Here is an 11,867-nt window from a genome sequence, read left to right on the forward strand (position 1 = left end):
AGTAACATTAAAGGAAAATGAACTGTAAACATGAATGAACCAACAGCTATAAGTATGGTATACATGATCCTCTATTCTTTCTTCCAAGAACCAAACTTTCAGCGTGTTCTGAAAGCACAACTTTGTATACAGCTCTGCATTTAAAAGCAGCACTTGAAAAACTCTGCTGTGTCACAGTCTGCTGCTTTACATAGGTCGAATGTTCAGGTCAATTCAGTTTTATCTATATAGCGCTAAATCGCAACAACAGTTGCCTCAAGGCGCTTGTTGTGATCTGGACCCAAATGCAGATGCGTGAAGGCAGAGTAAATTCAACAAAAAGCGAGAATTCAGAAAAAAACAAAAACAACAACACTCCTATATTTATATATATGTGTGTGTGTGTTTTAGGTCAGTCGTGTATATCTATCTATCTATCTATCTATCTATCTATCTATCTATCTATCTATCTATCTATCTATCTATCTATCTATCTATCTATCTATCTATCTATCTATCTATCTATCTATCTATCTATATATATATATAAAAACACCCAGCACGCCCCTGCGGGCGGTTTATCCTTCAAGCTCGGGTCCTCTACCAGAGGCCTGGGAGCTTGAGGGTCCTGCGCAGTATCTTAGCTGTTCCCAGGACTGCGCTCTTCTGGACAGAGATCTCCGATGTTGTTCCTGGGATCTGCTGGAGCCACTCGCCTAGCTTGGGAGTCACCGCACCTAGTGCTCCGATTACCACGGGGACCACCGTTACCTTCACCCTCCACATCCTCTCGAGCTCTTCTCTGAGCCCTTGGTATTTCTCCAGCTTCTCGTGTTCCTTCTTCATAGGATGAGGGACCTATGGATATATATATATATATATATATATATATATATATATATATATATATATATATATATATATATATATATATATATATATATATTTTAGCTTACTATATAATTCCTGAACACAGACTGGAAGCAGTGCCCATCCAAGAATGTGACCCACTATGTCCACACATTTAAAGTGCAAAAGTAAACACACACAAAAACTGTTAAGAGGAAATTTAAGTTGTTAAAGTGTGAAACCTTCCAGACGCTGAAGTCAAGCGACATAGTGAGAGACACCAGAGAGAAAGAATCGCAGTTATGTAAAATGAACATGTTATGACCAGTGTTGGGACTAACGCGTTATTAAGTAACGCGTTACAGTAACTACGTTATTATTGTGGTAACGAGCACGGTAACTAGTTATTATGCCAAAATCAGGAACGCGTTACTCGTTACTGGGATTTAGATAGGCTCGTTACTCGTTACTTCGTGTGGTGGCTATCGCGGAGCTTCCACAGATTCAGTAACATTAGCAAGTGGTGGAAGCCAGCAGGTGGATGAAGGAAAAGGGAGGCAGAAGGAAAAGAGACCCGAGGCGGCCGCCGGTCCAAGTGTGAACTGAACTTCAGGTAAGAAGTTATGACCTGCAGTCTCTCGGGTCAGATATAAACCAAGTTTAGGTGGAGTTTATTTGTTGTGCTGACTTTTTCCGTACTGCGTGCTAGCTAGCATGACGGAGTTTCTATACAGCTGGGTGGTGCTATGAAGTTAATGATGTTGAACTTTATTTTGTTCATAAGTTATTAGAGTTGCAACCGTCCCGTCTGGTATTCAGAGAAAATATTACGCGTTTCTTATTGAGGTGAAAAGGAACAGTTTGTCCCGTAATTCAGCTACAATGAAAAAGGCACAAAGCTGGAGTTATTCTGTGTTTACGCTGCACAGCTGCCTCTTCTTCTTTCATTCTCTCCCCCTCCCTCTCCCGTTTCTACTTCAATCATGAAAACTGATCAGTGATCAGCTGATCGGCTCTCTTGTTTGTTTATCGCTCACTTTGCGCCGAAAGAGGAAACCAGCGGATGTCGCGCTAAACAACAGCAGCACTTTTAAGCTTGATCAGCTGTTGTTAGAATTTATTTAATATTAATTTCTAGTATCAGCTGATGTTTGCTGGAGCCACAGCTGCAAAAAAGCTGCTGGTCATGATATGGTTTGGTTATCTGGTGAGAGGGAAACATGAAGATGAAACCAGGAGATGTCCTTACTGAATCATCAGAGCTGTGATGGAGAAACAGGTTTACCTTTTAGGTGACATGAATGAGTTGAAGGGAAGTTATGAACTGTTTCTGAGAGACAAATAACCCCAGGATCCTTTTTTAGGTAGCTGACAGCTGGTAACTGTGCAGGGGCGGGTCTAGCAAAGTGTTGCCAGGGGGCATGTAGGGCATTAACAGGGAAAGGGGGGCACAAAGAAATACTTTTCTTTCTTATTCTCATTTAAAATGTCTAGCTTTTAAAAAATAATTATCTGAATCTTACAACAAACGATTGATAGATTGATGCATATATACCATCAAAACAGTGTACATCACTGTCACAGCAGTGTTTGTTTTCATTCAAAGGCTTTATGATTTTTCCTATAATGGTGGGCCGGTCTCTAGTCAAAATACCCGGGACGATTTTCTGTCCCAGTCCAGCCCTGTATGCAGCTCATCTGCAGTCTGGTGTTACCTACATCTTCCTATTCAGAAGGCAGAATTTCCGAGGTCTGAGTACAATCGAAAGCACCACGACTGCAGTTTTTGTGTTGGATGTAAAAGACGCACATGACGCTGTGACGTAGGCTAGAATCATGGCAGCAGTCAATGACGGTCCAGGCGTGGGATTTCTCTCGTGGAAATATGCACATTATCTTTTCCTTTCTATTGGTAGGTGGCACAGTGCACTTGTGGCAAGTAAGCAAGCTAGAAGACTGGCAAAGTTATGGAAGAAACACATTAACAAGAGAATTCTGAGTCAAACCAAAGTTACTTTCCCTAGTAACTAGTTACTTTGAAAGTAACGAGTAACTTGAAGTAACTGAGTTACTTTTGAGAGAAGTAACTAGTAATGTAACTAAGTTACTATTTTAAAGTAACTTACCCAACACTGGTTATGACAGCCAGTTCTCCACAGTTGTAGACGAGAGGACGGGAACAGGTGCTGGTGAGTCACATGTAATTTTAGGAGGACTCAGCTGATTATCATCCTAATCAGTCAGCACTGACGCACATTTGAAGTAGGGAAAAGGTCTAAACACTGAGGAGTATCTGCATAAAGAGCCTTTCCAGTAGATATCTTTTAAATACTAAGTTGAATTTGTGATATTGTTAAAAAAAAAAGCTCTCTGGAATACAATATTAGGCAATTTTCCAGACTATTCAAGCATTTTTCATCATGTGCTTTACATGAACTCTTCCTTCCGTATCTTCTCAACAGTGCTTATATTACATTATAATCCCTGTGTTTGCTTTCTAACCCATCAACTCCTTAACAACATGTGTGATCTGATCTTTGCTCACTGATCGAACCTAGTATTAGAAAATATCATCTAGCCAGTGAGAGCCAGAATAAGCACTAAGTTTTAAGAAAAATGCAAGCCAAAGCAAAATCCGAACAGTCTGCAAACCCCTGAGTCATCTCTGCTATGCGGGGCCTTTTGCTGTCTTAGTGGAATATCTGTTTTGTGTACGGTGAAAAACTGTAAGTCAGCATAAATGATAAAAGCTGTTGATGAAGTTGGAAAAACATTATAAACTTGAGGTAACTACAGATATTAAAAATAAGCAGTTTTAGTGTCCCTTTATTCTTTTCCTATTTAATTATCCAGTGAAGCAGAACCAGGACAATCCAAGTCTGAGTTGATTTTGTGAATGAAGCAAAGATGCTGAGCCATAAACCTGTGCCCTACTAACCTTTAAGTGATGACCTTATTTATAGAGTACTAATTTAAAGTTCACAGTATTCAGAGCACAGGGGTGATCAGGTCTGGGGGCTCAGTGTCTTTTTAAGGGGAGGTCACTGCAGACTGGTTGAAGCCAGCCCACTGACTTGTTTACTGGCCCGAGCGTGTGCTTAAATGTTTCTCACAGAGTGTTCCCAGGAAACTGTTTTTAGAGAGCAGGTGGTGAAACCACCTCCACCATCTCCTTAACCTTTTCATGGAATACAGTATAAATGGATTATTACCTCTCAAATGTCCTGTAATGTCGTTTGACATCACAGGACCCAGTCTGAATATGTTTGCTAAACGTAAATATGTTCTCACTTTACTAATCTCCTACGAATGCCTTGTTTAATATAGAACCTTTATAGCTGTAAATATGAGGAGTGGAAAATATGCAGGTGTATGGCTTTACTTTGACCCTGTTTACCAAAACTGCTTCAGAGTTTCTGAGTAAGTCGTCACACTGAAGATGAATTATGACACTGTTTTATGTGTACAGGGTAATATTGCTATAAAGCAGCAGTTTATGGGAAAGAAAGATGTTTACAATAATGTGCAAAAGTCTTGAGCTATGGAAATATAGTGTATAAATATAAGAAATACAAGGCAAAGACTGAATTTATACAATTCTAATAAGGTTGAAAGTCAATATCTGGTATGACTACTTTTATTTTTCAACACAGCCGGGCTTTTCTGCATTTATAATTTCAGCAATTTTGATAGGATTTCCAACACCACTGCCTGAAATGAAGCCCCAAACCATGAAAGAGCATCCACCGAGTTTTACAAGTGGCTGTAGATACTCACTGTTGTACGTCCTTCTTGATCTCCTCCCTACACATACTGACAATGATGTGAACCAAACAATTCCAAATTCAGATTCAGATTTTCAGTCCAGTTCTTGTGTAATTTGGATTACCTCAGCCTACCTGTTTTCCTTCCTTGAGAATGATTTCTTGTCAGCCATCCTCCCACTGAGACCATTTCTGATGAGGTTTTAGTGAAGAACAGGTGGATGATGAAGGGTCAAGTCCCCTGTTTTTTCATTTTAAAAAAAATCATACAGTTCTTTTCTGGTTTCTGTATTTAAGGACAACCTTCACACCGTGGGACAAGTTATTATTTTTTTTAAAACACAGTTTTCTGTCTGTCAAACTGTGTTATCTTTGGCATATTTTGTGGATTCAACAAAATAAATGAGAAGAAATTTTTTTGTGACAGGCTTAGCAAAGATCCTAATGATGCAATTCAAAACTGGCTCTTGGCTAAGTTGTCTTAGGTGTTAATTGCTTTAGCTGGGTGTGTTTTCTAATTCATTAACAGGTCAGTGTTAAGTGGCTTAACAAATAAAAAACATTCTTCTAAAAATGGTTAAAAGACTTGAATGAATATAAGCAAAAAAAGCAGCCTGGAGAACTATGGCTCAGTAGCACCAGGTCTTATCTTAAAGAGTTATCTTATCTTATCTGGCTCCTTGGAAGCAAAATATAAAGAAACGAGGGAGGTTCAAGACTTTTGCACAGTACTAGTATGGTTACAAAATTTAGTAGTGTCGTCTTGGGAACAGAACAACTTCCTGACACATGTTGCAGCAGGTGAATCCTTTGATATTTGGAATATGAGGCTGTGCTTTCTGACTTGATTAAAACTTGGCGACCTGTGACCCAGAATGCAATGGAAACTCATATGTAAGGAGGCATGCACTCACAGAGAGCCAACACCCACCTACAAAGAGTGCACCTCCTCCCCCTGACACTTTCCATTTGGCAGCTGCTCCTCTTGTTGGAAGCAGCTTGTGTCCCTGTTACAAATCAACCCAAATGATTGCATTCAGATTCTCTCTGCACCCAACCACACTGACCCATGGTATGGATTGGCTACGAAGTATGGCGGTCTCCTTACTTGAATAATTTCATAACTTTTTATCGCTTGCTGGGATGGAGAGGTGGGGGATTCCTAAAGCTTCTAAACTTCTAGAGCTAATTCTGTTCCCTGGGCACAAACAGTAAGAAATAATGCGGTGGAAATATTACCCAGCCAGACAAAAATCCCAGGCAAACATCTCATGAATCCAGACAAGCCTTCCAGTCTGATTGGCTGCATGTAACCAACCAATAGAAAAATACCCTGTGATGTCAGCAGAGTAATGTGAGCTGGTATCTGGGGAAGAAAAGCTGAAATTTCACACAAATATCAAACTCTGGATTCCAAACCTGAAACAATGTTTTTAAAAAAATCCATGAAACTTTCAGCAGTAACTTCTTTACTGTGTAAACGGACTCCAGATAGACCTGAATGTTTACGTGTACTCAGAGATTTCATGCCAGGCTGCCATGATGACGGCATCAGGAAGAGTTCAACAAGAGCTCAGATATCTGGCTCAGGCTCACAGACTGATAAACATGATATTCTCATGACAGGTGTACAACGTGTTTGGCTACAGCGCATGTAGTTACGTGGAAAAGCTTCCTATAAATTTGGGGAGGCTTCTTCCATACTGGAACAGTAGGCACACAGGAGACGAGAAAACGTATAGGATTAACTATCAAAGAGGACTGTATACATTTTTCCTGTTAATTGGATTATAATTTACTTGGAAAACTATTAAGGTAAAAAAACAAACAACAACCTTGCATATCAACATAGCTGTGATTTTTTTTAACTCTGTAAATTTTTATTGGCAGTTAATTGAAAATATCAGTTATATTTGCTTCAAGCTGTGGGTCGCTTTCAGCTAAAACTGAGTGAATGATGATTTGCTGAGTTGTGCTATATGGTTGTTTTTGCAGCAAGTGGTGGTATGCTCACTGGCTCATTTCGAGGAGAGTTTATGGCCCGAGGCATTTCCACAACAGAAGCACCTTGAAAGACTAGCTTGTTTCTTGAGAAAACCTGAAACTTGTCATAATCCTTACTCACAGGTTTGTATGACTTTCAGCATGAACAGCATGAAAATATTTCCAGCACATCCAGCGCACTAAATACACCCAGGTTTGTCACAGTTAGTCATTTTAAACAGATCAAACAAAAGTCGTGTAATATAAGAAAATATCAGCAGTTATGCATGTAGTCTATTTTTACTTTACACGCTTATATCCCATATTTGGTTGTCCAGGCAGCGATGTTCTTTGGTGCTTTGTGTTACACAACCAAAGGTCTTTGGATCGTAAGAGCATATCTTTCCATTCATGTCCTCAGCTGAGGCGCAGCAATGGTTGGCATGAAACCCAAAGATGTGATGCCCTCTGCGGCAGTTAAGTTCTTCGGAGCAGGCACGGCAGCCTGCATTGCCGACCTTGTCACCTTTCCACTGGATACCGCCAAAGTCAGACTGCAGGTTAGACAAACAGTGTTAACCCGATGCCTTTAACCTTATGATAGATGTCATATTAAATCCTCTTTTATTTGCATCATGTCGTGCAGCTTCAGGGAGAGTCTCAGATAGCCGAAGGAGTTGGTGCACTGAAGTATCGGGGCGTGTTTGGCACCATCACCACCATGGTGCGCACAGAGGGGGCCAGGAGTCTGTACAATGGACTGGTGGCAGGCCTGCAGAGACAGATGAGCTTCGCTTCTGTCCGTATCGGCCTTTACGACTCCATGAAGCAATTCTACACCCGAGGCACCGAGAGTGAGTATCAGTGAGCGAGCAACAAGTCTGCTTCTATTGCACTGTTTCTTCGTGACCAACATACGTATGGCACACAGGTGCAGGGATCGTTACTCGGCTCATGGCGGGCTGCACCACCGGGGCAATGGCTGTGGCTTTTGCACAGCCAACAGATGTGGTAAAGGTGCGTTTTCAAGCCCAGGTCCGACTGGCTGACGGCGAGAGGAGATACAACGGCACAATAGATGCCTACAAGACGATTGCCCGAGATGAGGGTGTACGTGGCCTGTGGAGAGGTACCTGCTTTACATTCAAGTCATTCATCTTTATATGAAAATGCCCTCGGCTGTTCTGACAGTTACGATCCTCTTTTGTGTTCCAGGATGCATGCCAAACATCACTCGTAACGCCATCGTAAACTGCGCAGAGCTGGTGACCTACGACATGATCAAAGAACTCATCCTGAAGTACAACCTAATGACAGGTGAGGCCATGAATGAAAGATACAGACAAACATCCCTCAAACGTCTGTCTAATTAACGTGAAAGTTGTGACTAAACTTCTGTCCTCCCACAGACAACCTGCCGTGCCACTTCACGGCCGCCTTCAGCGCAGGCTTCTGCACCACAGTTGTGGCTTCTCCTGTGGATGTAGTTAAAACACGTTTCATGAACTCAGGACACGGCCAGTACAGCAGCGCTCTCAACTGTGCCTTCACAATGCTAAGAAACGAAGGATCCACGGCTTTCTATAAAGGGTAAACACACTCTAACATGACCACGAGGCAAGCAGAGATGCTACAAAAGTCCTTTTGAATAATTCTTCACTTGTCTTTTTTTCCTCTTCTTTAGGTTCATGCCTTCTTTCCTGCGACTCGGCTCCTGGAACATTGTGATGTTTGTCACCTATGAGCAAATTAAAAAAGGCATGAGCAGGACACAGCAGTACTGGGAGTCTCCGTTCTGACCGCAACTAGTCAGACTTGTTTTTTTCAACTCAGGACCGCAAAACACAACAGCCTAACGCACACCACAGTGCAGGGGTGACTACTGACGACTCTTGGTTGGAGACCTGAAAATACAGGAGCATGAAAACACAAGAGTTGACATTAGAAAGAGTTTGAGCAGGAAGACTTCAGGGGCATTGTTGCAATATTTAAAATAATTTAAAGGGTAGACCTTACAGAGGCTTCACGCATTTTAATGGTCAGAAATTCCATTACAAGAAGCTCCTTCTGGTGTAAACTTCTATGTTTAAATGAAATAATCATGTGAATAATGTTAGGCTGTAAAGTTAGTTTTTACTTCCTTTAGGCTTTCCATGAAAGCAGAAGACAGTTTATGTCCAACATTACATACCTTAAAATGACCACAATATGTCTTTCTGGATTGTTTACACTGTTTACCTTTTGTAGTTGTAGTTTAATGTATTTGCCACTAGATGTGAAAAGTATGTATGATTTGTTGCTGGTCGATGAGTCATGTGTATTTTGTGAAATAAAGTACTTTAATTAGTGAAAAATTGTAATTTCGCCCATCCTTTTGTATGCTATTGAATGCCAGTGTTGCTTTGTAACTTTATTCTGAATGTCACTTCACATCCCGACTCCCACTCCTAACCTGTTAGATATACAACACTCCTCACAGGGAGAAATTGGGAATGTGGATTTCCTAAAATCTTCTGGAAAAGCCTCAGAATTTTAGGTAAGCAAATGCTGCTGATCTCTTAAAAATATACCTCCTTTTTTAAAATCGAGCATTTATTAGTGCTTCCACTTAATAATAATACTCCTGAAATGTGCCTCCGGAGTTCAGCCACATTTACAGAGATGTACCTACACATGGTAATACGGACCATATGCATGTCTTCTTCATCAGTATCATGTTGGCCTTCTGCTTCTGTTACGTCCCAGAGTTCATATGTTACTATATAATTCTTTTCACTCATGGATTTTTTTGCATGTATGTATTTCTGATGGGTTGCTTATTTGTTTAACATGGAAGTGACCTTGTTTCTTAATATATTTCTATGCCTGTGAGGCCCTTTGAACATGATATGTGCTACTGGGCGATACAAATAAAAATGAATTGTTACAACAAACAAATCATGAAACAGGCTGTCATAAAACACCTCCCAGCATTTCTTTTGGCACAGAACCACCAGTTTAAACCTAAAATATGTTTTTTTTTTCATTTATGAATTACATTTCCAACTCCATAATTCTTAGAGTGCTGTATCATTTCCATAGGTCTCTGAAAAAGATCTTACCAGGTACGATATCTGTGCAGTTTCTTTGCACAGGCCATCACTCTGAAGAACACTTGGATCACTGACATATTATCTCACACATAGTACAGATATGGGGGTATGGATAAGTTACTATATAATTGATGGACAACTGGTTGATGTATAAAATATATATACTGGGAATCGACAGTATAAATATACTGTTTATATAGTAACCAGTTATCCATCACCTCTTTTTTCCATAATTTGTCCCAGGATAATCATCAGGAAAAATAAACTGCACTTATTATTGAGATCATCTAAGCTAACAATAGCACAAATGAGCATTTAAACCTTTTAGGATAAATGTGAAAAAAAAAATCACTTCACATTTTATATTTTTATGACAGTTCATGATGAATCTCTGTGATCCAAACACCTGGTTCAGCTGCTGCAGTCCCATAACTGGGTCAGTCAGATATGGAAAGATAGCGCCACCATACCACTACATATGGAGGACTGCTTTTGCTGAATAGAGGTGTTAAATGAGCTTATGGCACACACCAGCTGGAGGCATTACTAGCATAGTGAGTAAAAGAAGCCAGGATCAAGCGTGTAAAGCAGATCCATAAAATAAGCAACACTTGTCTTCCTGATGGGATGTAACTCTCATGTGTCAAATTTACAGATGCAGTTTTAAATAAAAAACATTTGTCTCTGAATGCAGTGTGTTTGTGAAATTTGTTTCTGTCAGATTTTGCAGGAACATCTTGTCGTGTTCACGTTCACAAATACAACGCTTGTGTTTTTGAAAAACACTGTGGAAAATGGTTGGATTCAGGCCTGCAGATGTGCCACCTTCGGCAGCTGTAAAGTTTGTGGGAGCAGGAACTGCAGCCTGCATCGCTGACCTGCTCACCTTTCCCTTAGACACAGCCAAAGTGCGACTGCAGGTATTAAAGTATTCTTGTGTAACAAACACAAAGCCAATTCTTGTAACCTTAGTAGCCTGAACTTTCATTGCACAGATCCAAGGAGAGACCAGAGGCTCTGCTGCTACAGGGAGCGGCTCTACGGTGAAGTATCGAGGGGTGTTCGGCACCATCGCCACCATGGTGCGTACTGAGGGTCCTCTGAGTCTTTACAGTGGGCTGGTGGCAGGACTCCAGAGGCAGATGAGCTTTGCGTCTGTCCGAATTGGTCTCTACGACTCTGTTAAACAGTTCTACACTAAAGGCTCTGACCGTGAGCATCTGTGATTGGATTCTGACAGTTGTTTATTTGGTTGAGGGGAAATTTTGACCAGTCTCAACTGACATCTCTCTCTTCCCTGGTTTAGATGTGGGCATTGGGAGTCGGCTGCTGGCTGGATCTACCACAGGTGCCTTGGCGGTTGCCATTGCTCAGCCCACAGACGTGGTGAAAGTTCGCTTCCAGGCACAGGCCAGATGTCTTGGCCGTGCCAGGCGCTACTGTAGCACAGTGGATGCTTACAAGACAATTGCCAAGGAGGAAGGCATTTGTGGTCTGTGGAAAGGTAGCTCAAGCTTCCAAAATGCGTGTTTTTAAAAGGCTGCTGCTTCATTTCTTATGATGCATCTTTGTTTTCGATGTCACACAGGCACAGCTCCAAACATTGCACGTAACGCTATTGTTAACTGCACAGAACTGGTGACCTATGACTTCATCAAGGATATGCTCCTTAGGTCCACGCAGCTGACAGGTAAAACACAGTGGCTTCACAGCAACATCACGCATGTGTATGATATAGCACTCAGCCCTGGGTTCTGTGCACTCCACAGATAATCTGCCCTGCCATTTTGCATCAGCCTTTGGTGCGGGGTTGTGCACAACAGTGATCGCCTCCCCTGTTGATGTGGTCAAGACAAGATACATGAACTCTGCTCTTGGCCAGTACAGCAGCGTTCTCAACTGTGCTGCTGCCATGATGACCAATGAAGGCCCGCGTGCTTTTTACAAAGGGTAACCCAGTGATTCCACATTCATTTGACAACTCTTAATGTGAATGAAACGAAACCAAAAATGTTTTTGCCTCCATTTCCATTTTCTTAAGGTTTATCCCGTCTTTCTTACGCCTGGGGTCCTGGAACGTGGTCATGTTTGTGACGTACGAGCAGCTGAAACGAGCAATGATGGCAGCGAATCACAGCTGCAAAGCTTATCTGTAATCTCTACTGTCTCTCGATGGGCTCGTGTTCGACCACACTCACAT

The 11,867-nt window shown here is 41.4% G+C and overlaps 2 protein-coding genes across 3 annotated transcripts; both read left to right on the forward strand.

Annotated features, from left to right (window-relative positions):
* Window positions 1-6,239: 6,239 nt before the first annotated feature.
* On the forward strand, window positions 6,240-8,943 carry LOC146623986 (dicarboxylate carrier UCP2-like). Of its 2 annotated transcripts, XM_085364413.1 has the most exons (8): window positions 6,241-6,407; window positions 6,588-6,719; window positions 6,997-7,135; window positions 7,222-7,429; window positions 7,507-7,704; window positions 7,791-7,892; window positions 7,985-8,165; window positions 8,260-8,942. In XM_085364413.1, exons 3-8 carry the CDS (start codon window positions 7,010-7,012, stop codon window positions 8,372-8,374), a joined length of 930 nt encoding a protein of 309 aa, XP_085220539.1. In that variant the 5' UTR covers window positions 6,241-6,407; window positions 6,588-6,719; window positions 6,997-7,009; the 3' UTR covers window positions 8,375-8,942. The 2 variants fall into 2 exon arrangements, with proteins under 2 accessions (XP_085220540.1, XP_085220539.1); XM_085364414.1 differs by lacking the exon at window positions 6,588-6,719 and having other exon boundaries at window positions 6,240-6,407; window positions 8,260-8,943.
* A 1,518-nt stretch (window positions 8,944-10,461) lies between these two features.
* On the forward strand, window positions 10,462-11,823 carry LOC146623987 (dicarboxylate carrier UCP2-like). Its single transcript, XM_085363572.1, has 6 exons — window positions 10,462-10,587; window positions 10,663-10,879; window positions 10,974-11,171; window positions 11,256-11,357; window positions 11,437-11,617; window positions 11,709-11,823. Exons 1-6 carry the CDS (start codon window positions 10,462-10,464, stop codon window positions 11,821-11,823), a joined length of 939 nt encoding a protein of 312 aa, XP_085219698.1.
* Window positions 11,824-11,867: the final 44 nt, after the last annotated feature.

This window comes from Diplotaxodon limnothrissa, linkage group LG10 (assembly GCF_057381915.1).
Source record: "Diplotaxodon limnothrissa isolate DT_005_m linkage group LG10, D_limnothrissa_male_GT1.1, whole genome shotgun sequence".
Classification (NCBI taxonomy): Eukaryota; Metazoa; Chordata; class Actinopteri; order Cichliformes; family Cichlidae; genus Diplotaxodon; species Diplotaxodon limnothrissa.